The sequence below is a fragment of the Monodon monoceros genome, unplaced genomic scaffold, assembly GCF_005190385.1.
Source record: "Monodon monoceros isolate NGI ecotype Baffin Bay Population unplaced genomic scaffold, NGI_Narwhal_1 Super_Scaffold_22, whole genome shotgun sequence".
NCBI lineage: Eukaryota > Metazoa > Chordata > Mammalia > Artiodactyla > Monodontidae > Monodon > Monodon monoceros.
In genome coordinates this window covers 127,174,555-127,196,233 of record NW_021703779.1, presented here as the reverse complement: position 1 = coordinate 127,196,233, position 21,679 = coordinate 127,174,555, and the positions used below count along the sequence as shown (strand labels likewise).

Sequence of the window (21,679 nt, the reverse complement as noted above, 5' to 3'; positions counted from 1 at the left end):
TGGGGGTGGCAGGTGTGCACTTGAAGGGTGTGTGTGTGAGAAAGTGTGTGTCCTTCCTCTTTGGTGGCTGTGGAACACTTAACAGGCCTTTGGGAGATCTTAGGGTAGCAACTGTCCTTGACCTCGGGGAATTTTACTTCAACAGCAAAGCGGATTACTCGGAGGACCCGGCCCTGACACAGTGGGGTGCGCCCTGGTGAGGGGAGGGTGTGGCTGGTTGCCAAACCAGTGGCCCAAGGCTGGTCTGCCTCAGTGGTTCTCGAATGTCTGCAACTGATACCACCGGAAAGAGCCTTGGAAAACATCTAATGGAACTTCCTTGTTTTTGCGCATGAGGAAATTGGGGTCTGAGAGGGGAAGTGACAGGTCCAGGGTCACCCTGCTGGCTGGCAGTGGAGTCAGGCAGAATACAGGCCGTCACCGAGACTGTCGGGCTGTGTCGCCCTTCAGTTAAGGGGTGCGGGCCACCACCTTGGAGACACCTCCCTGTTCCTCTGTCCCTGGAGCTAATTGGTCACTAAATTGAGCTTATCTCAAACCCCGTTCCCCCTCCGTTCTGGGTCCTTCTTGCTCTCACAGTCACTTCCTGCTCGGCCCGGCGGCTGGTTTCACTTGTCGGGAAGTCCTGTTCAGCCTTCAAGGCCCCGCTCCCATGTCACCCCTTCTGAGAACCCACCCCCACCCCCACCCCCGCTTCGAGCCTCAGCCGAGCGGGAAGGCAGCTGCGGGGGGAGGGGCTCGGCCACCTCCCGCCTCCTGGGTACAGGCCTCCCTTCCTCGGCCCCCCTCGAAGCTGAGAGTGGCGACAAGCCCAAGCCTAGGGAGAAGGAGGGACCCGGAGGTCGGGTCATGCGCCGCCTGCCCCGCTAGATGAGCGAGAGGTGACATGACTGGGGGCAGCTGCCATCTCAGGGTAGAACTGGGACTGTAGGTGATGTGAAGAGCGGCAGGTTCTGGCTTCAGACCAGAAACTGTGCCGCCTGACAGACTGCTCCTGATGGCGGTGCAGAGGGCCCCTGCCCTGCCTGGAGTGCTCTAGAATGAGATCAGCCCCTCTTGGGTGCTGTAGAATGAGCTGTCAGGACGTCACAGGTCCCTCTAGCCCGGCCCGCTGAGTCAGTGGTGGCATGTGACGAGAGAGCTGCCGTTTCCCGTGTAGCCTCCTCCCGGCCCTCAGGTGGGCACCTAGCAGTCACTTTAAGTCGGTGACAAGGTTCTCATCTGTGTGTGTGTGTTTGGCCCTGTGACCTCGGGTAAGTTACTTCCACTCCTGGTCTCTGTTCCTTTGTCCACGGAGGGAGGCTCAGAGGTCTGTGTCGGCTTCTATCCCGGGAACTTGGATGAAGCTCCTTCCGGGCACCGCGGGAGGCCATCTCCCCCAGTTCGGGCAGGGCTGATGGCTCCAGCCTGGAAAGCTGCTGCTCTTCTCGGTTTGTCTTCGCGCTGCGCGGTAGGACGAGGCGGAGCGCGGGGGTCTGGGGCCTGGGCGTGCAGAGCAGGCAGGGGACCCACCCGGAGGCCCGCTGGCTGCTGAACTGAGGACGGGACCCACAGCCCACTGCAAACTAACGTGTACACTTGGGAAGCGGCGAGCCGGCCGCCTTTACCTCGGGAAGTGTGGTGTGTTTTTGGCGGCGGGGTGGGGCAGGCCTCTCTGCCCAGCTGCAGGTAGAGTCGGGTTACCCAGCCTGGACGGGATCAGGGACCGGGTGCGCAGTGCTGTCCCGGCTCCTGTCACGCCCCCACAGGGGCTCTGTTCGCTCCCAGATCCGTGCCCTGCCCACCGGCCCCTCAGTCCCAATTCACTTGCCTATGTTTGACCAAAAGTGATCGAGGGGCATGGAATCGGATTTGCAGTCGGCTGCCGGTTTGGGGTTTTCGGAGAGAGTGTGGTGTATGTTTTAGGGGATGGCCCTTCAAATAACATAGGACAGAAGGCATCCCTCACAAGAGGGCAGCGTTTGCCCCCGGACTTTTCCGGGAAGACCTGGCATGGCAGACGTGAGGGTGGTGGCCCAGGAGGGGCAGGGATGCCAGGCAGAGCAGGGGCAGGTTGGGAGCCCCAGCCCGGCTAGAGGCGATGGGCTTTGGGCAGCTTAGTTGGCACTGACTGCCGCCACCTCTGCCCGTGTTCTGGAGGGGGGAGGGGGGGGGGAGGGGGGGGGCCCGGGGGAGGGCTGCTCCGGACCGTCACCCGGGAAACAGCAGTAGAGATTGATTCGTACCCCCATGGCCCTCCCCAGCCTGTACCGCAGGCTGCTGCTCCCAGCCTGCACTGGTAGCTCTTTTGGCCACTTAGAGGTGCAGCCACGGGCCCCTGGACGGTATTTTGGGTGTCAGACGTTTCTTTCCGATGACCCATAGAGTGGCGGGAGGTGGCCACATCGCCAGAAGCTGACGAATTTTCTTGGTCAGTGACTTCCTGCCTTTTAAGACGACCGTGATGAGAAGCAGGGTGATCACAGGCTGTTTTGAGGTGGCCTCTGAGGCCAAGGGGTTTGGAAGACGGCTTGGATAGAGGGCTGGCACTTGGATGGTAAAAGGAGAAAGTCCCACATCCTTGGGAAGAGAGGCAGTGCCTCAGCTCCTCCTTTCTTAGACTGTATTTTGAAGGCTGGTGGGCGTGGGGAGGAAGAGGGGTGGAGGTTCTGGTTCTAGGGGCTCCCGAGGAGTTCTGACTTCTGCTAACTTTTGTTCTCCAGCGACCAACCAGTGGTTCATCCCGGCCGTGAGAGGGGACATCCCTCCTGGATGTGCAGCCTATGGCTTCGTGTGCGATGGGACTCGCCTGCTGGTATTTGGCGGGATGGTGGAGTACGGCAAATACAGCAACGACCTCTACGAGCTCCAGGTAGGCCCTGGTTGTTGGGGCAGGGGCGGGGGCAGGCCCCATGTCACCCAGGACCTTCTCACTCCCTTCAGGTCCCTCCCTCATCAGCACCAGCCCTTCCCTGTGCGGCCAGCGGCCGGCTCATCCCCGATTTAATCACTGGGTCTTCATTTTGCAGGCAAGCCGGTGGGAGTGGAAGAGACTCAAAGCAAAGACGCCCAAAAACGGGCCCCCTCCGTGTCCTCGGCTCGGGCACAGCTTCTCCCTTGTGGGCAACAAATGTTACCTGTTTGGAGGTCTGGCCAACGATAGCGAGGACCCCAAGAACAACATTCCGAGGTGAGGCTTTGTCCTGTTCACGTGGAATCCCGTGAAGGCGGGTGCTCGCTCACATAGCAGCCAAGCCTGCCGTGCCAAGTGCCTTTCCTTTGTGAAACAAGAGGGTGGCACTGGATGCCCTCTAAGGAGCTTTCTAACCCCGAGGAGGCCTCGTGGGAGGAGGGCCAGGCCAGGAGGTAGAAACCCACCTTGCCTTGGGCTGGTTCCTGCTCCTCAGACCCAGTTTAGAGCTGGCGCTTTGCCTCTCAGCACCTGCTGCCTGCAGCCTTCGTGATGGGTGCTGTCCTTCCTGAAGTTTGGAGGCAGTCCTGAGATGGTGCCCCCTTTTCACCCGGGAGGCCCTCACGTCACGCCCAGCTTCGTGTGCAGGGCAGACTGGCACACCCCATCCGGCTCTTCCTCTTCTCCTTGCTCTCCTCCTCTGGAGCTTCTGGTAGCCCCTCCTTCGGGGCGAAGGTAGAAGACCTTGGGGTTCGTGCAGCCTCAGCCCCCTTTGTCTCCCCAGGAGTCCACTGTTCACCCATCGAAGCCGGTGGCCCGCCATAACTGACTGTCCTTCTCCAGGTACCTGAATGACTTATACATCCTGGAACTGCGGCCAGGCTCTGGAGTGGTAGCCTGGGACATTCCCATCACTTACGGCGTCCTTCCCCCACCCCGGGAGTCCCACACTGCAGTGGTCTACACCGAGAAAGACAACAAGAAGTCCAAGCTGGTGATCTATGGAGGGATGAGTGGCTGCAGGCTGGGGGACCTCTGGACCCTGGATATTGGTAAGATGTGGGTGCGGCGGCTCCAGTAGTCTTGGCGCGAAGCTGGTCTGCTGGGCGGCCGGTGTGGGGTGTTGAGTTGGGGCTCACAGGGAGGGGAGTGTCCCGCCTAGCCCTGTACTTGCTGCAGGGTCAGGATAGGACCCATTTGGGGCTGTCATCTTTGCCCCGAGCTTGTGGCGTTGCTTGAAGAAAGAGCAAGGCTCGGTTGGCTGAGTTGGTCTGCTGTCTTCCAGGAGAGTGAGGGGAGATGGAAAGGCCTTTCTAGAATGGAACTGTGTAGATGAGGTAGCACCTGTCCCTGTTGACTTGTCAGTGGTCAGGCTGTGCCAGGAGCGGAGCCCCCTGGTCTGTCACAGTCAGAGGGGATGTACAGATGCCCTTAGAGCCGTGGGGACTCCTCGGGCTGGTCGGCAGGTGGGAAAGCGGGAGCGGTTGAAAGGAGTTCAGGCTTTCGACCTGAAGAAGGCTGAGAGGAGAAGGTGGCCGACCACACATGTCTGGAGGGTTAGGTGGTCCCGTGGGGCAGCATCGGTGCTCGAAAGAAACAGTGTCTCAGGAGCAGAATCCCCAGCAGCAGCGGCTCTGTAGGTGGCGGAGGCGGTGTGGGAGAGAGTGCGTCTTGCCGGGAGTCAGAAGGTGCGCCCGCCGCTCCTACCCCAGCCCCAGGAGCGGTGCTGGCCTGTAGTGGGTGCTCAGTAAAAGTTCAGAGGACGGTAAACACAGCTTGGGAAATGCCAGCACCTGGTGATCGGAGGGCCTCCCATGGGCTGTAAGGAGGCCAGGTATGGAATTCTTGCGCTGGGTCAGCACCTGCCTCCCCGCACCTTCCCTGTGTCCGGGGCACATCCTGTGGGTCAGAGGGCCCGTGTCCGACCTGGTATGGGTAACCTTCCCTTCCCATTGCTCTGCACAGAGACTCTGACGTGGAATAAGCCCAGCCTCAGCGGGGTGGCACCTCTTCCTCGAAGTCTCCACTCGGCTACGACCATAGGAAACAAGTGAGCAGCCAGCCACGGCTTTTCCCTTCCTAGCCCACCCCACCCCCACCCCCACCCCCACCCCCGTGGGCTCGCAGTTTCCTTCCAGCAACCCCTAAGGCCTGAGGAGACCTCTTTCTGGCTGGGCTGGCGTTCGGCAGCCCCGTCTTTCCATTATGACCCTGGGGGACTGAGAAAAGACAGAGGGTAGAGGGGCACAGACCGTCCTCTCCGCCAGCAGCTGAGTGTTTTTGTCAATGCCAAAGTCCCAAAGTGAATATAAGAACGATGGGGACTGAGGTGAGCTTTAGGTGAGCTAAACCGAGGCTCCACATACTGGAGGTGACACAGTTCTTGTGAGGGCTGAGCCACCAAGTAGGAGAGGGCCACGTCCAGAGCTTCGTGCGTCCTGGGGAGAGCTAGAGGACCAAGTGTGTTCAGAAGTTTCTGGATGGAAGAGGTGGCCTCTAGCTTGGCACCTCCTCTACAATCCTCTCCTACTCTTCCCTCCCTCGTCCCAGAATGTACGTGTTTGGTGGCTGGGTGCCTCTCGTCATGGATGACGTCAAAGTGGCCACACACGAGAAGGAGTGGAAGTGTACCAACACACTGGCTTGTCTCAACCTGGGTATGGCCTCCTCGGGCTTGGGCTCAGAGCGGCCTCCTCGGCCTGAAAGCTGTGTGGGGAGCACAGGGAGCCGAGCTGCTTCTAGGCCGTGCCTCTAGAATCCGCCAGGAGTAGCCAGTGGCCCAAGTGCTCTGAGGGACGCTCCTCCTTTGCGTCTTTTGAATAGGCTCTTCCTACCCAGCGTAACCACGCAGAGCATCCCTCCTGTCTCCTGTTGGTGGTTTCTCACCCACCCTGCAGGGACTTTGCTATATACACGAGCGTTGCCTCTAGGTTCCTTTAAAACCGAGGAAACAGGACAGCGGCCTGCTGTACGCAGTGCGGCCCCTGACCCTTGCATTTACTCTGTCCTGGAGACCATCCCATCCCTGCAGGGCGAGTGGCCTCATTCTTTTGAATTGCTCTCGTGGTGTCAAAACTTGCACCAACGCTGCTCGTGAGTATCCTCACACCATTCTCGCCAAGTGCAATTGTATTCAAAGAGGAAGACCTAGAGGTAGACTTGCTTTCAGAGGGATGTTGCTGTACACACAGATGCCCCTGGCAGTGTTTGCCAGGCCGGCAAACAGTTCGCTCTTTGCGGAGCCCGGTAGGCACTTGACTCTCCCCATGGGCCAGCCCCCATTCCCTCCCCTGGCTCACCCTGAGCCCTGGCTGCACCAGCACGAACATCAAACTGCCAGGCATCCTCTGGGTTAAGTTTGCCTTAATCGTGAGTGAGGGTATGTATTTTTCCTCGGATCCTCTTGTCACCTTTTCTGTAACTTGCGTTCCTCTTCACCCATCTCTTTCTAGAGGCTCTTGTGTTGCTTGATGTGTGAGAAGGGAAACCTTTGGCTGTGTGTTTCACATAGTTTTCCCAGTTTGTAGTTCGTGGTTTATAATTTTTTACGGTCTTTTTGCTATGTGGAGTTGTTTTTGTTTTTGTCTTTGTCTTAATTTAGTAACCTTTGATGACTTCCTGGTTTTAATTCCCCATCCCTGACAGCAAAAGGCCAAAGAGCCCTTGGGGGTTGTCTATTCCTCTGCCCCCTACTGACCTCCACATCCTGCCCTCCCCAGATACCATGGCCTGGGAGACCATCCTGATGGATACGCTGGAGGACAATATTCCCCGGGCCCGTGCCGGCCACTGTGCTGTAGCCATCAACACCCGCCTGTACATTTGGAGTGGGCGTGACGGCTACCGAAAGGCCTGGAACAACCAGGTCTGCTGCAAGGACCTCTGGTACCTGGAAACGGGTAAGGCCGACCGGAGGAGAGCTGCCATGCCCGTCCCTGAAGTCTCTGCTGCCGCCTTCTCACCAGCGGTGCTCTCTTACAGAAAAGCCACCGCCCCCGGCCCGGGTACAGCTGGTACGAGCCAACACCAACTCCCTGGAGGTGAGCTGGGGGGCTGTGGCAACAGCCGACAGTTATCTTCTGCAGCTCCAGAAATATGACATTCCTGCCACGGCTGCTACTGCCACCTCCCCTACACCCAATCCAGTCCCGTCTGTGCCTGCCAACCCTCCCAAGAGCCCTGCCCCAGCAGCAGCCGCGCCTGCTGTGCAGCCACTGACCCAAGTAGGCATCACGCTCCTGCCCCAGGCTGCCGCCACCACCCCAACCACCACCACCATCCAGGTCCTGCCGACGGTGCCTGGTAGCTCGATCTCCGTGCCTGCCGCAGCCAGGACTCAAGGTGAGCCGGGGGCCGGGCTCTCAAGGGCAAGATCCGGCCCACCAGGGGGTCACGTGCCTGAGTGAGGACCGCTAGACAGACGGCACACCTGGTGGCCATTCGTGCAGGCTTGTGGCCAAGTGGTGGCGGGGGACCTCAGTCCCGACCTTGGAGGCTGTCACTGAGGGTGTCTGGAAGGGCCAGATTTGAAGCACAAGCAGGTCACAGAAGCTGTTCGCCTCTGCCCCTTCTCTTGCCAGGTGTCCCTGCTGTTCTCAAAGTGACCGGTCCTCAGGCTACAACAGGAACCCCATTGGTCACCATGCGGCCTGCCAGCCAGGCTGGGAAAGCCCCCGTCACTGTGACCTCCCTTCCCGCAGGCGTGCGAATGGTCGTGCCTACGCAGAGCGCCCAGGGGACGGTGAGAAGCTCGGGCGGGGCGGGGCTTTCCTGGCGGTCGGTGGTGCGCTGGCGGGATTCGAGTCCCGCTCGTCCTGCACCGTAAAGTGCAGATGAGGCGCCCGCTCGGCACTGACTTCAGAACCGCCCGTCTGACCTCAAGGGCATTTTAAGTGTGTATTTTCTTGTCCTGGAGCCTGAGGGGAGGATCTAGCCAGCTGGGGTTTGACTCAGCCCCATGAGGAGAGAGCTGTATCTGTCTCCGTGGTCTTTAGGAAAGATCCAGAACTACTCGTAACTCTTGCTGCCAGGTTGCTGTGCCTCGTCAGTGGTAGGAGTCCACGTCTGGGGTCAGTAGAGCAGGGCCCAGCAGTCCTGACGCTGAGAGGTGCTGCTTCAGGGCGAGCCAGGCGGGTTCTGGTGAAGGCTGTGGAGCAGGGAGTGTGGTGGCCGCGGGCCTGGCACTCCCTGTGGGCTCACACTCCCTGCGCCCGCTGCAGGTCATCGGCAGCAACCCGCAGATGAGTGGCATGGCGGCGTTGGCAGCCGCGGCTGCCGCCACCCAGAAGATCCCTCCTTCCTCGGCACCCACGGTGCTGAGTGTCCCGGCCGGCACCACCATCGTCAAAACTGTGGCTGTGACGCCTGGCACCACCACCCTCCCAGCCACTGTGAAGGTGGCCTCCTCGCCAGTCATGGTGAGCATCCCTTGGGCCTGGTTCTCAGCCTTGGGGCCGGGGGCTTCTGGGCACTGTGATCAGACAGTGGTCACTCCTTCCGGGCTTTGGACCAACCCGCAGAGGCTGTAGGTCCGTAACTGGTGTTTGCTGTGGGCTGTGGAATAAGCTGACAGCTATAGGGGTGTGGCAGCCTTAGGCTAGACTTGCTGGCCCAGTGTCCTCCCTTGCTTTGCTAGAGGAAAGGTAAACCAAACTGAGCTAGGGACGCACTCACGCATGCACGCATGGGGCAGGGCAGGCTAGAGTTCTGCTGTGTGCGCACCCCCGCCATTCGGGCGCTCTCTGCCCCGCCCACCACTCTTCTCTGCTCCCTCCAGGTGAGCAACCCAGCCACTCGCATGCTGAAGACTGCAGCCGCCCAGGTGGGGACGTCTGTCTCCTCTGCCGCCAACACGTCCACCCGCCCCATCATCACAGTACACAAGTCGGGGACTGTGACAGTGGCCCAGCAAGCACAGGTGGTGACCACAGTGGTGGGTGGGGTCACCAAGACCATCACCCTGGTGAAGAGCCCCATCTCTGTCCCAGGAGGCAGTGCTCTGGTGAGTGATGGGTGCCAGGAGAGCCCAGCCCAGGCCGTGCCCTTGACTGGTCTCTGGATCACTCTTTGTGCTCTATGTCTTCCTTTTCAGATTTCCAATCTGGGCAAAGTGATGTCAGTGGTCCAGACCAAACCCGTTCAGACTTCTGCAGTCACAGGCCAGGCGTCTACAGGCCCGGTGACTCAGATCATCCAGGTGAGCTCGTGGGCTCCAGACTGTGACACAAGCAAGAGTGGGCGCTGGCCTGGGGCTAGAACTCGCATCCCTGGCTAGACATGATCCCATGAGCACTGATGGCACAGAAGGTCCTACTGCTTGGTCCTGGCACCCTCGGTCTTCAGAATACTCTGAGCTGCCTGGGCTGCCATTGGAGACTAGCCAGACCAGAGTCACTGTTAAAGTTGCCATTCTTCTAAAAAAGGATGGATGGATATATATGGGTATAACTGAATCACTTAGCTGTACACCTGAAACTAGCACAACATTGTAGATCAGCTGTGTTTCAATTAAAAATTAAAAAAAAAAAACATTTCCCATCTTGACAATGATGCCGGTTCACCTCACCCCCTCTTTGCGTGTTTTCCCCTTACAGACCAAAGGGCCCCTGCCAGCTGGGACTATCCTGAAGCTGGTGACATCAGCAGATGGGAAGCCCACCACCATCATCACTACCACGCAGGCCAGCGGGGCAGGGACTAAGCCCACCATCCTGGGCATCAGCAGCGTGTCCCCCAGCACCACCAAGCCCGGCACGACCACTATCATCAAGACCATCCCCATGTCGGCCATCATCACGCAGGCGGGCGCCACGGGTAGGGGCCTCCTCCAGCGTGCTGGTGAGGGACTATGTCAGGAGGGAAAAGGCAGGCAGATGGAGGGCGGGCTGCGACGTGTTTCCATTCTGGTTTTCCCCTCTTTTCCACCCTCTCCCTGCCTTTTCCTTAAGATATGTCGGGAGGTAGCAGGGGTTACGGCTACAGTTGGTACTTCTTTGTTTTAATCAAGGGGCAGCAGGAGTAACTGCTTGAAAGGGGGCCCAAGAGAAACGGGACCCGGCAGCAGGCCCGGGTGGGAGGCCGGCGCTGTCCCTCGTGGCCCAGCCTGAAGCCAGGCTGCCCCCCTCTTCTCCAGGTGTGACCAGCAGTCCCGGCATCAAGTCCCCCATCACCATTATCACCACCAAGGTTATGACTTCCGGAACTGGAGCCCCCGCCAAAATCATCACTGCTGTTCCCAAAATCGCCACTGGCCACGGGCAGCAAGGAGTGACCCAGGTGCGGCGTGCCTGGCCCTCTCCTCACCCCAGGGTCCAGTCCGGGAGCACAGCAGGCCACGTGGGTCTTCCCGTGGGGCCTGGGAGGGCCAGCGCAGGGTCTGGCCAGCCCGCATGTGATGTGAGGCTGCTTTCCTCTGACATCCCAGGTGGTGCTGAAGGGAGCCCCCGGCCAGCCGGGCACCATTCTCCGCACCGTGCCCATGGGCGGCGTCCGCCTGGTCACCCCCGTTACTGTCTCCGCTGTCAAGCCGGCTGTCACCACGTTGGTCGTGAAGGGCACAACAGGTGTGTAGGCTGCGGGGGGAGTGGGGCAGAGTCGGGGTGCGCCCCGGCCCCGCCTGCCCAGGGAGAAAAGCTGCCGGGAAGGCGGTGCCAACAGCGGGCTTCCTCCCACATCCCACCCCCGCCTCCCTCTCTGCCTTCAGGCGTCACGACCCTAGGCACCGTGACAGGCACCGTGTCCACCAGCCTCGCCGGGGCCGGGGGCCACAGCACCAGTGCCTCCCTGGCCACACCCATCACCACCTTGGGCACCATCGCCACCCTCTCGAGCCAAGTGATCAACCCCACTGCCATCACCGTGTCGGCGGCGCAGACCACGCTGACGGCGGCCGGTGGGCTCACCACCCCCACCATCACCATGCAGGTAGGGCAGCCGGGAGAGCACGTGGAAGCGCGGGCCCAGCCTGAGGGTTCCGGTCTCCACGTTGGGGCCATCCTCTCCAGGCTTCCTTCTGCTGCCATGTGCAGCTGGGTCCTTTTTTTCCCTCCTGTGTGTGGCACCCATAGGACGGTTTCCCTGTAGCCACGTAATTGCGATTCTTAGTCACCGTTTGATAGCATGTCGTGCTGAGATAATATATTTCAGCCATTTTTAGTTTTTGAGCGTTAGGCTTTTTCTTTCGTGATACTGTAGAGGGTACGACAATTCATTTTGGGGTGCATATAGCATCTTTCTCTTCGTACGTTGTAAGCTGAATTCCTGGTGAAGTGGTGAAGCGTCTGTGGCTGGCCTTGGTACAGCCTGGGGTCAGCAGGGTTCCCAGCCCAGGCCTCGCCCCCGCCCAGCCCCTTCCCAGTCCCTGTGGCCCTTGAGGTGACGCAGTACCTCTTCCTTGGTTCCTGAGAGAGTCAGTTTCTTGGGGTCAGAGGGTGAGCAGGTCCTGGATTTGCCAGCTTTGTTGCTTTAGGAGCCAAGCTGGTGGTCCCAGCCAGCGTAGGGGATGCTGTACTAATTCCCCATCTGGCCTCTCCCCCAGCCTGTCTCCCAGCCTACCCAGGTGACTCTGATCACAGCGCCCAGCGGGGTCGAGGCCCAGCCTGTGCACGACCTCCCCGTGTCCATTCTGGCCTCGCCTACTACAGAACAGCCCACGGCCACGGTCACCATCGCTGACTCAGGCCAGGGTGACGTGCAGCCCGGCACTGTGACACTGGTGTGCTCCAACCCGCCCTGCGAGACCCACGAGACGGGCACCACCAACACAGCCACCACCACTGTCGTGGCTAATCTCGGGGGACACCCGCAGCCCACCCAGGTTCAGTTTGTCTGCGACAGACAAGAGGCAGCTGCTTCTCTCGTGAGCTCCACAGTGGGCCAGCAGAACGGCAGTGTGGTTCGCGTCTGTTCCAACCCGCCGTGCGAGACCCACGACACGGGCACCACCAACACGGCCACCACCGCCACCTCCAACATGGCTGGGCAGCACGGCTGCTCCAACCCGCCGTGTGAGACCCACGAGACGGGCACCACCAGCACGGCCACCACCGCCATGTCAGGCATCGGAGCCGGGCAGCGGCGAGACATCCGGTACACCTGTGTGGCAAGCACCGTGCCCGCCGTGGTCCGGGTCGGCATGGCTGCCGGGGCGTCAGAGGGAGCCCAGGGCTCTGTCAAGCCCTCGTGCCAAACCCGCCAGACCGGCGCGACCAGCACCACCATGACTGTGATGGCCACCGGGGCCCCGTGCTCAGCTGGCCCGCTCTTCAGACCAAGCCTGGCCCTGGAGGCTGGTGGCCGTGGCGCCACGCTCGTGCAGTTGGGCCCTCTGAGCACCCAGGTCAGGCCTGGTGGTGAGGGTAGCCCCCTAGCTGGCCTGGGCCCGCTGGTATCCGTGGGGCGCCAGCTGGAGGCGCATCACGCCCACACGACGTACACCGCCACCACGGCCCGCTCTACCGTGGGTGCCGGGGAACCCAGTGAGGTGCAGGGGATGCCCGCGCTTGGGTACGAGAGCTCGCCTGGCGCCGCTGTGACTGCGAAGGCCCTGGAGGCACTGCTGTGCTCCTCGGCCACCGTGACGCAGGTCTGCTCCAACCCCCCGTGCGAGACCCACGAGACGGGCACCACCCCTACGCCCACCACCGCCACGTCCACCGGGGGTGCGGGCCAGCCAGAGGGTGGGCAGCAGCCCCCCGCTGGCCGCCCCTGTGAGACGCACCAGACGGCTTCCACCGGTACCACCATGTCAGTCAGCATGGGCGCCCTGCTCCCTGACGCCGCGCCCTCCCACAGAACCCTGGAGTCTGGCTTGGAGGGGGCGGCACCGCCCGCAGTTACCCCCCAGGCGGGAGCTTCATTGCTGGCTCCTTTCCCGACGCAGAGGGTGTGCTCCAACCCACCCTGTGAGACCCACGAGACAGGCACCACGCACACGGCCACCACCGTCACCTCCAACATGAGTTCCAACCAAGGTAGGTGGAGGCGGCCAGCCTGGCACCCGTGCTCCCCGGGGCCCAGGCCCCAGGCCCCAGCAAGAGGCCTTCGGTTTGATTCCGCGGAGCTCGGTTTACTAGCCTGGGCGGGTCCTCTGGGCGATGGTGTCCCCTGCTGGCAGAGCTGGGTGGAAACCCTGCTGGAGGGGGGCCTGTCATCCCGCTCTCCGCTTGCCCCCCGCAGACCCCCCGCCGCCTGCCAGCGACCAGGGAGAGGTGGAGAGCACCCAGGGCGACGGCGTGAACATCCCTGGTTCCAGTCCTATCACAACAACGGTGTCCTCCACGCTGACACGGGCCGTGACCACTGTGACACAGTCCACACCGGTCCCGGGCCCTTCGGTGCCGGTAAGAGCCCCCGGAGGGCCCCCCTCTGCCTCCCTGCTGCCCACCGCACTTCAGGCCTGCGCTGTTCCAGGATTGGACACTAGGTGTCACTCTCGCTCCAGGCACGCGCCACTCCTGGTTCCTTTTCCAGACCATAGAAGGGCAGCCTCGTGCCTGACAGGGCAGGGCGCAGGAGGCCCCCAGGCTTGGTGGGTGTCTCGTGGGCGCTTTTCTTTCTATAGCTGTTTCCTATGGCTTGTTACTCGGCTGTCGCCTGTAAGAGTGGCGCAGCGGGAGTCTGAGGGCCCCTTTGGCGAGGCGGGGAGACCTCTGTGAGGATGGGGTAAAATTGGCCGGCAGGTCGCGGGTCTCTACTCCTCTTGCCACGCCCCCCACTGCTCAGTGATCTACTGCCCCTGCTCATCAGATGGGGTCGTGGCGGCCCCTGGGGAATGCAAATCCTGGCCCACAGGGAAAGATGAAGGTCTGCCTGGTTCTGGCCTCCCGCTCCTTCTCTCTGACAGGGGCTTCTCTCCCTTTCTAGAAGATCTCATCAGTGACCGAGACTACCCCAGGGGCTCTGACCACCGAAGTCCCCATCCCGGCCACGATAACAGTGACCATAGCCAACACAGAAACTTCTGACATGCCCTTCTCTGCTGTTGACATCCTGCAGCCCCCAGAGGAGCTCCAGGCCTCGCCAGGGCCTCGCCAGCAGCTTCCGCCACGGCAGCTCCTGCAGCCTGCCTCCGCACCCCTGATGGGGGAGTCCGCCGAGGTCCTGTCAGCCTCCCAGGCCCCCGAGCTCCAGGCCGCCGTGGATCTGAGCAGTACAGGGGACCCGTCTTCAGGCCAGGAGCCTGCCAGCTCAGCCGTGGTAGCCACTGTGGTGGTCCAGCCGCCACCGCCCACGCAGTCCGAAGTAGACCAGTTGTCACTTCCCCAAGAGCTGATGGCCGAGGCCCAGGCGGGCACCACCACCCTCATGGTAACGGGGCTCACCCCCGAGGAGCTGGCGGTGACTGCTGCCGCTGAAGCGGCCGCCCAGGCCGCGGCCACAGAGGAAGCCCAGGCCCTGGCCATCCAGGCCGTGCTCCAGGCCGCGCAGCAGGCCGTCATGGGTAGGTGCTGGGGTCACGGTAGGTGGCTTACCCCACTGTCTTTGGTTCAGGGTAGGTGGGAGCCCTGAGGGGAAGACGGACTCCTCGGGAGGAGTGAGGAACCGGGGTTCTGGAGCCTCCCTGCTGGCAACCCTGGCTGGCGGGCCCCGGTGACAGCCTGGGAAGAGGAGGCTTGTCTCCCGCCAGGGCAGCATGCCGCAGACTTGACGGGGAGGGCAGGCTGACTTGGGCGCCCAGGAAGGAAGCGGGCTTACTCGGGCGGGGGAGGGCAGGGTAGAGGTGGGCCGGAGACGAGGTCTGAGAGACAGGCTCTGAGGGCCGGCGCCCACCAGGGCTGCCCCTAGCTCCGGGAGGGCGGTGACCATGGGTAGCCGGGGCTGGGCTGTCCCACCTGCCGCTCCTCCTAAGTAGAAGTCGTCTCCACCTGGAGCAGGCACCGGGGAGCCCATGGACACGTCGGAGGCGGCGGCCGCTGTGACGCAGGCGGAGCTGAGCCACCTGTCGGCCGAGGGCCAGGAGGGCCAGGCTACCACCATCCCCATCGTGCTGACGCAGCAGGAGCTGGCCGCCCTGGTGCAGCAGCAGCAGCTCCAGGAGGCGCAGGCCCAGCAGCAGCAGCACCACCTCCCCACGGAGGCGCTGGCCCCTGCCGACAGCCTCAACGACCCGACCATCGAGAGCAACTGCCTCAACGAGCTGGCCGGGGCTGCGCCCAGCACCGTGGCACTGCTGCCCTCCACAGCCACTGAGAGTGAGTGGGGCCCTGCTCCCCCGGGGAACTCGGTTGATTGCGGAAGAAAGTCTCGGGGCGGCGGTGGGGGTGGGGGGCGGCGCTGGTCCCGGGCCCCTCCGTGCAGAGGCGGGCGTGTCCTCTAGCCTGCGGGAAGGGCTCCCACGCAAAAGCCAGGTCTCCGGGGCCTTTCCTGTTGATGCCGTCTTTACTCCCAGGCCTGGCTCCGTCCAACACGTTTGTGGCCCCCCAGCCAGTCGTGGTCGCCAGTCCCGCGAAGCTGCAGGCCGCGGCTACCCTGACGGAAGTGGCCAATGGCATCGAGTCCCTGGGCGTAGTGAGTCTGGAGTGACGGGGACTCGGGGGTTGGGGTGCAGCATCTGGGCCCCGAGGGTGGAGGGCCTGATCTCTTCTCCCCTCTCTGACTTGCAGAAGCCAGACCTGCCACCCCCGCCCAGCAAAGCCCCCGTGAAGAAAGAGAACCAGTGGTTTGATGTGGGGGTCATTAAAGGCACCAACGTGATGGTGACACACTATTTCCTGCCACCTGATGACGCTGCTCCATCGGATGTAAGTGTCCCCGCGAGCTGAGACCCCCGGGTGGGTAGGGATTTATCAAGCTCCCCGGGGGCACGCCTGTCTTAGGGCTGCCTCCTCTCTCTCCCTGTGACCCTTGAAGTGGCTGTGAAGCCCAGCCTTGGCCCACCTTGCCCTGTCCCCGCCTTGTCGTGCAGGGGCTGCCGTGGCTGCCCTTTCCCCGGCCCACCCACCCCACTGTGTGGACCTGCATCGTCCCCAGGGTAGAAAACTCCTCTGCTGGCCCCAGAGCCACGCTCCAGCAGCCCTCTCACGTCAGGCACTTCCGTGTCTCCCTTCCTGTTCACCCGGCCTCTTCCCGCAGGACGACTCGGGCGCGGTGCCCGACTATAACCAGCTGCGCAAGCAGGAGCTGCAGCCTGGCACCGCCTATAAGTTCCGCGTTGCCGGGGTCAACGCCTGTGGCCGGGGGCCCTTCAGCGAGATCTCAGCCTTTAAGACGTGTCTGCCTGGCTTCCCGGGGGCCCCCTGTGCCATTAAAATCAGCAAAGTGAGTCTTGCCCTGGGATCAGCCTCTGTCCTCGGCTGAGTCCGTGCGCTCAGCGCTCTCTTCCGTGCTGGCTGCCGGCGGGGGTGACTCGGGAGGGGGCCCCAAGGTGCGGGCAGAGCCAGCTGGCTCTGCGGTGAGGCTTCTGGTCCTGGCTCTGTCGGCGATGGCCAGGGAGACAGGGGCAAGTTCCTCCCCGTGCCCCTGCCGCCGCCTCCCCCTTTTGACACACTGTGTGCTGTGCTCCACGTGCTCTTTCATCTAATTCTTAAACCCCCGATGAGGACACTGAGGCGCCAAGAGGCTAAAAGACGAGCCACATGCTAGGTGGCAGAGCAGGGCTGGGAAGGCTGCTTGGAGTCCCGTTGGTTTTATCGTGCTGTTGCGTCAGGCTGCCTTCCGGGTGGGGACAGAAGAAGCCATCTCTTTGGAGCTCCTGGAGCTCTGCTCTGAAATAGCTTTGTTGTGTTAGGAGGAAGGGTGAAGTATGAACACTCAGTTCCGGGGGCTTCGAAGCATTCGAGGCCCTCTGTACCCGGGCGGGCGGGGTGGGAATAAGTCACAAGGCTGAAGATGGCCCAGCCTGATCTCTGCCGCCTCGGTTCCAGAGTCCAGATGGCGCTCACCTCACCTGGGAGCCGCCCTCTGTGACCTCTGGGAAGATCATCGAGTACTCGGTGTACCTGGCCATCCAGAGCTCGCAGTCTGGGGGCGAGTCCAAGAGCTCCACCCCGGCGCAGCTGGCCTTCATGCGGGTGTACTGTGGGCCCAGCCCCTCCTGCCTCGTGCAGTCCTCCAGCCTCTCCAACGCCCACATCGACTACACCACCAAGCCCGCCATCATCTTCCGCATCGCTGCCCGCAACGAGAAGGGCTACGGCCCGGCCACGCAGGTCAGGTGGTTGCAAGGTGGGTCTTGTTCGTTGGGCTCCTTTGGGCAGCTCTAGGGAGAGGTTGGGGGGAGGCGGGGAGAAGCCCCGCGAGCGTCGCCGGGACCACCCGGCTCCAAGCTGGACTTGGGGGCTTTATATTCTGGGGCAGGTGATGGCCTAGGGCCCTGGGTAGGTGTCTCGGAGTGGAGGGTTACTCGCCTCATCTGGGGGTGCAGAGGAAACTGCTCGGGGCTGCTGGGGGCGGGAAGGGCTGCCGAGATCGGCAGCAGGAGGCATGGGGTGGGGAGCAGAGGCCTCGGGCTGCTCCGTCAAGAGTTTGCGCGGGGTTGGGGGGGCCACGGGCGTCGTCCCCGCTCTCGTTCCCTCAGCTGCGCCACTGGAGTCGCCTCACCCCCGTTGCTGAGCTGCTCGCTCACTGTTGGCCTCTTTCCTTTCAGAAACCAGTAAGGACAGCTCTGGCGCCAAGCCGGCCAGCAAGCGGCCCATGTCCTCTCCAGAAATGTAAGCGGGGAGTGCCTTTCAAGAGCCTTCTGAGGCCAGGGGTAGGCGGATCCCGGGAGGAAGGAGCGGTGGGGACAGTAGGGCCCGCCTTCTCCTTAAGCGAGGGGGGCTGCTTAACCGGGCACGACGCCCCGCTAGGGCCCAGCCAGAGCCCCCGATGAGTCCCACTCGCTTCGCCGTGGGGACCCAGCTGACGCTTTTCGCTTTGCCTTTGCCTCCCGTCTTCCCAAGGAAATCGGCTCCAAAGAAATCGAAGGCAGACGGTCAGTGAGAGGCAGCTGCCCTGCGCCTGGCTGCTTCTCCAGATCCCCCTCTGCTTCAGGACCGCCGCCCGCCCGGGCCTGCCCGCCCCGCCCACCCGGCGCTCACTTTGCCCTCACGAGCCGCCACAACGGCTGCCCGTTCTCTCTCCCTCTCTCTCTCCCTCTGTTTTAAAAATAACCTCGAGAAAGCACATTTTACCATTGCTGTGGGGAGGAAGCAGAAGGCAGATGTGGAAGAGCCCCCCTTCCTCTCCCCGCCCAGCGCCTGCCAGGGGACCAAGGCCCCAGGAGTGGGGGGTGGGCGTGGAAGCCGAGGAGAGGTGCCCCCCGGGCCCCTTCCCCCGCCTCCGCACCCTGAACTGGGTGTCTGTCTGGTTCTGTTGCATTTTCTTCCATTAGTGTTTCCCGACACCCGCCCGCCCTTCCGCTTCTCCCACCCCGCCCTGCCTGGCACTCCCATGGGAAGCTGACACGTTTTCTCAGAGGCCTTCGTACACCCACCTCTTTCTCCCTCCCCTGTTCTTTCCCATTTGAAAAAAAGAGAAGAAAGAAAAAGAAAGAGGTGGAGAAGGAACCCCGTGGTGGCCTGAGCAGTGTTCTGTGAAAACCTCCCGACTCCCAATTGGGGCGTAGAGTAGCCGCCCGCGGAGCCTGGCCTCAGCCTCTCTGGGGTGGGGCTGGGGGCCACGTCACCAACTGCTGCGTTGTTGTATTTTTTTTAAGTTGAAGTTGACGGAGTTAACATTTTTATTGTAATTTTAGCCTTAGCGTGTGGGGTTTTGTCCCTTTTTGTTGTTGTTGTTGTTGTTGTTGTTAGCTGTGTACAGAATGTGTATCTTTTTTTTTCCCCCCCTTTTTTTTAAACTTCTTTCTCCTTGGCTAAGCCTTGGCAGGGATCTTTCTGGAGGAGAAGCTGGGGCAGCCAGGGTAGGAGAGGCATGGAACCTCCCCTGTGGGCCTGGTGTTTGCTGCCCAGCCCGGTTTTCTCTTTCTGGCCCCTGTCCTCTGCCCCTCTGCCTGTCCCCAGGCCTCTGGGACAAAGGAGGGTGAGCCGTCAAACCTCACTCCCCACGGGCAGTTGCTCCACATCTAGAGGCTTGAGCTTGAGGTCAGTCAGGTTGCTGAGGAGGATGGTGTGGAGGTGGGGGCCGCGGCCTGACGGCCAGTCCTGGGTCCACAGCACTCTCCACAACCCCCAGGCTCGCTCCCCGGCATGACTGCTTAGAGCATCCAACACCCACAACTGCCGCTTCCTGCAGCCGCCCTCTCTCGGCAAAGCTGGTGCATGATGGCGGGGAGCTTGGCCTCAGAGGCAGCCTGGGAGGGCAAGTTGTGTGGTGCCACTGATTCTGTGAATTTACAGTGCAGTCCCCAAGCTGGGCCCGTCCTCCCAGGGCCGGGCTTGGTGGGCTTGGGGCTCTGCTTGGAATGGCTAGTGACAGCTTGCTGCCCCACACCCAAGCTTTAGGCAACGAGTGAGACTTGCAGGCGGGTCGCACAGAAGGATTTGAAACGACCAGCCGGTCTCTTCAAAACCCCTTTCTCTGCCCTGGAGACGCAGCTGTGGCCGGGGGCACCCCAGCCTCTGCAAACCCCCGGCCCTGGCCCACGGCCTCTGGGGCCTCTGATTTGTTGTATTATAGTATATTTCGCTGTGGAGAACGTCATGTTTAGTCACCTTGGAGCCCACCGCCTGGTCCCGTTGTTTCCCCCCGTCCCTATTCCCGAGCACCCGTTGATCTCTTGTTTCTGGAAACAGTAAGCTTGTTCATCTAATGTAGAGTAACCCCCGTGACTCAATATTACCATAGTGCGATGTCGTTTTGTGCTATTTTGAACAATTAAAAGACTTTTTTTGAAATAACCATCTGCTGTCTTGCTGTGTCTGGGTTTCCCACAGGAGGCTGCCTGAGGTAGGGAAGTTGGGCCCCACAGGGCTCACCAGAACCCTCAGGGAGCCTCTTGTTCGCGGGGCCTGCCGTGAGCGGGATTCTGCTTCCCCATTGGCTCCCGTGTCTCAAAGTTCTGTGGGCTGTGGCCTTGGCACTGAGCTACACTAGGACCAGGTTGCCCACAGAAGATCCCATGATGGCGGCCAGAGCGCAGGCCACAGGCCAAGGGGCTCCCTGGACACGTGTTGCCGATTCCCTGTGTGGAGACCAGGTCACCTTCCTTCTCCCCAACCAGCGGACAGGGGACTGGGTCCAAGGCCTGGCAGGTCGCCGGCCGAGCACCTGCCACTGAGCGCTCACAGACCCCGGAGAGCCCCCGGGATGTCAGATCCGCAGGAGAGCCCGGCGTCAACCGAGGGGTGGCTCCTCCCGTCTGGTGCTCAGTGGGCGTTGCCCAAGTGACTCCTTGTCTGCCCTTCCTGCACACGGGCCAGGGCCCCCAAGGGGGGGCAGCAGAGCTTCTGTTGAACCAACTGTGACAGTTGCACTGTTGCGGTGGGCTGCTATCGCTAGGGTGGTGCCGTACCCAGGGTAAGACGGGCAGAGATCGTCCTCAGCGCGGACCAGACGGGAGCTGCGCGGGGTGAGGCGGCCGAGGCCCAGCACAGCCTCGGTCCCACGCGGGGCAGAGGGGAGCACCTCGCTGCGGGCCCCGCACTCTGACGGGGATCCGGGGGCCCCACCTCATTCCCCGCTCTTGGCAAGTCGCTCTGGTACCAAAAGCCACCTCCTCCCTCTCTAACCCGCGGACGCGCCACGGTGCCTCGCCCAAGAGGCCTCCCAGAGTGCGCCCCTGTCCCTGGTACTCCCTCCGCTGGAAGCGCGGGGTCTCATGAGTGTGGGGTCCTGTCGGGCCTCCACCACACCGACTCTGACCTGACTCAGAGCCCGGGCGCCTCACAGCTCATGGGGGTTGGCGGGGACAGAGGCCCAGGGAGAGCGGCAGGCACGTGTCCTTCAGGCTAGAGCAGGAGAAGCAACGTGCAGGGGTGGGGGGTGGGGGGATGCGGGGCAGCCGGGGGAGGGGGGGCCCACCTGGGGGACTCGGGAAAGAAGGGGCCTGTGCAGATCTGCCAGACACATAGTACGCCGCTCTGTGGATGCTCACAGCGTGGGGGGGAGGGGCGCCAGGTTCCTGCTGCCCATCCGTCGTCCCTCTGCTCACTTGCACGGCTCTCTGGACGGCCAGGGCCATGCTGCTGGTGTCTCCAGCACCGGTCTCAAAATACTGGGCTCCAGCCCCGCACAGGGACGGGAACGCCGCCGGCTCTCACCTCGGGATTGGGACCCAGAGCTGGGGGCCACCCGTAGGAACCTTAGAACCCTCCCCATAGCAAGGCTCCTCCTTGCCCAGGCATGAGGGAGACAGAGTGCCAGGAAAGCAGGGGATCCGCAGGCAGGCGGCTGACACCAGCCCAGCTGGGCCCACGGCTGGGACCCCCCTACGCAGGCACGAGGGAAGGCGGAGGGTGGAGGGGCACAGCAGCCACAGGGCACACCAGCTGCCGGTCCCCCGTGCTGTCCGGACCAGTGCACAGCTGCGGGAGCCGCAGGGGCGCCAGGCCCCTGTCCCAGGGCTGTAGGACACTCCTGGGCTGCTGTCCCTCCTTCCGGAAGACGGGGCGACGGACCCTGAAGGCCAAGCTTCCCTGAGCCCCACTGGGAGCCCAGGGTCCCTGGAACGCCCCCTCCACATAATTCTTCCGTTGGCTGGGCAAGCAGGCGACAGTTCGGCCAGCCTTCCTCAGAGCACCAGACCTGATCAGACAGTCACAGAGCCGTGAAGTGAAAATCAGATACGGGTGCTAGAAGATACACCTGGAGAACTCGGGGGTGTGACGGCGGAGAGGGCCCAGGATGCCCCCTCTTGCCTGGCCTTCGAGCTGCCGTCACTGGGGCGAACAGGTCAGGTGCTGAGGGGCTGGT

General features: G+C 62.2%; 1 protein-coding gene across 6 annotated transcripts in view; it reads left to right on the top strand.

Annotated features, from left to right (window-relative positions):
* HCFC1 (host cell factor C1) overlaps positions 1–19,751 on the top strand; it is a 23,673-nt gene extending 3,922 nt beyond the window's left edge. Inside the window, exons 2-26 of one of the 6 annotated variants that reach the window (XM_029240610.1) lie at positions 2,703–2,851; positions 3,009–3,169; positions 3,734–3,942; positions 4,856–4,940; positions 5,441–5,547; positions 6,610–6,789; positions 6,872–7,231; positions 7,471–7,631; positions 8,110–8,307; positions 8,667–8,891; positions 8,982–9,086; positions 9,484–9,703; positions 10,023–10,165; positions 10,314–10,452; positions 10,593–10,813; positions 11,427–12,861; positions 13,067–13,230; positions 13,757–14,330; positions 14,761–15,081; positions 15,279–15,397; positions 15,493–15,630; positions 15,962–16,147; positions 16,753–17,053; positions 17,475–17,538; positions 17,770–19,751. In XM_029240610.1, the coding sequence (XP_029096443.1) occupies positions 2,703–2,851; positions 3,009–3,169; positions 3,734–3,942; positions 4,856–4,940; positions 5,441–5,547; positions 6,610–6,789; positions 6,872–7,231; positions 7,471–7,631; positions 8,110–8,307; positions 8,667–8,891; positions 8,982–9,086; positions 9,484–9,703; positions 10,023–10,165; positions 10,314–10,452; positions 10,593–10,813; positions 11,427–12,861; positions 13,067–13,230; positions 13,757–14,330; positions 14,761–15,081; positions 15,279–15,397; positions 15,493–15,630; positions 15,962–16,147; positions 16,753–17,053; positions 17,475–17,538; positions 17,770–17,809 (6,005 nt within the window). In that variant the 3' untranslated portion in view covers positions 17,810–19,751. Of the gene's footprint in view, positions 1–2,702; positions 2,852–3,008; positions 3,170–3,733; positions 3,943–4,855; positions 4,941–5,440; positions 5,548–6,609; positions 6,790–6,871; positions 7,232–7,470; positions 7,632–8,109; positions 8,308–8,666; positions 8,892–8,981; positions 9,087–9,483; positions 9,704–10,022; positions 10,166–10,313; positions 10,453–10,592; positions 10,814–11,426; positions 12,862–13,066; positions 13,231–13,753; positions 14,331–14,760; positions 15,082–15,278; positions 15,398–15,492; positions 15,631–15,961; positions 16,148–16,752; positions 17,054–17,474; positions 17,539–17,769 lie in introns of all 6 variants that reach the window. The other 5 variants (XM_029240609.1, XM_029240608.1, XM_029240612.1 and 2 more) reach the window with 5 other exon arrangements.
* The last annotated feature ends 1,928 nt before the right edge of the window (positions 19,752–21,679 follow it).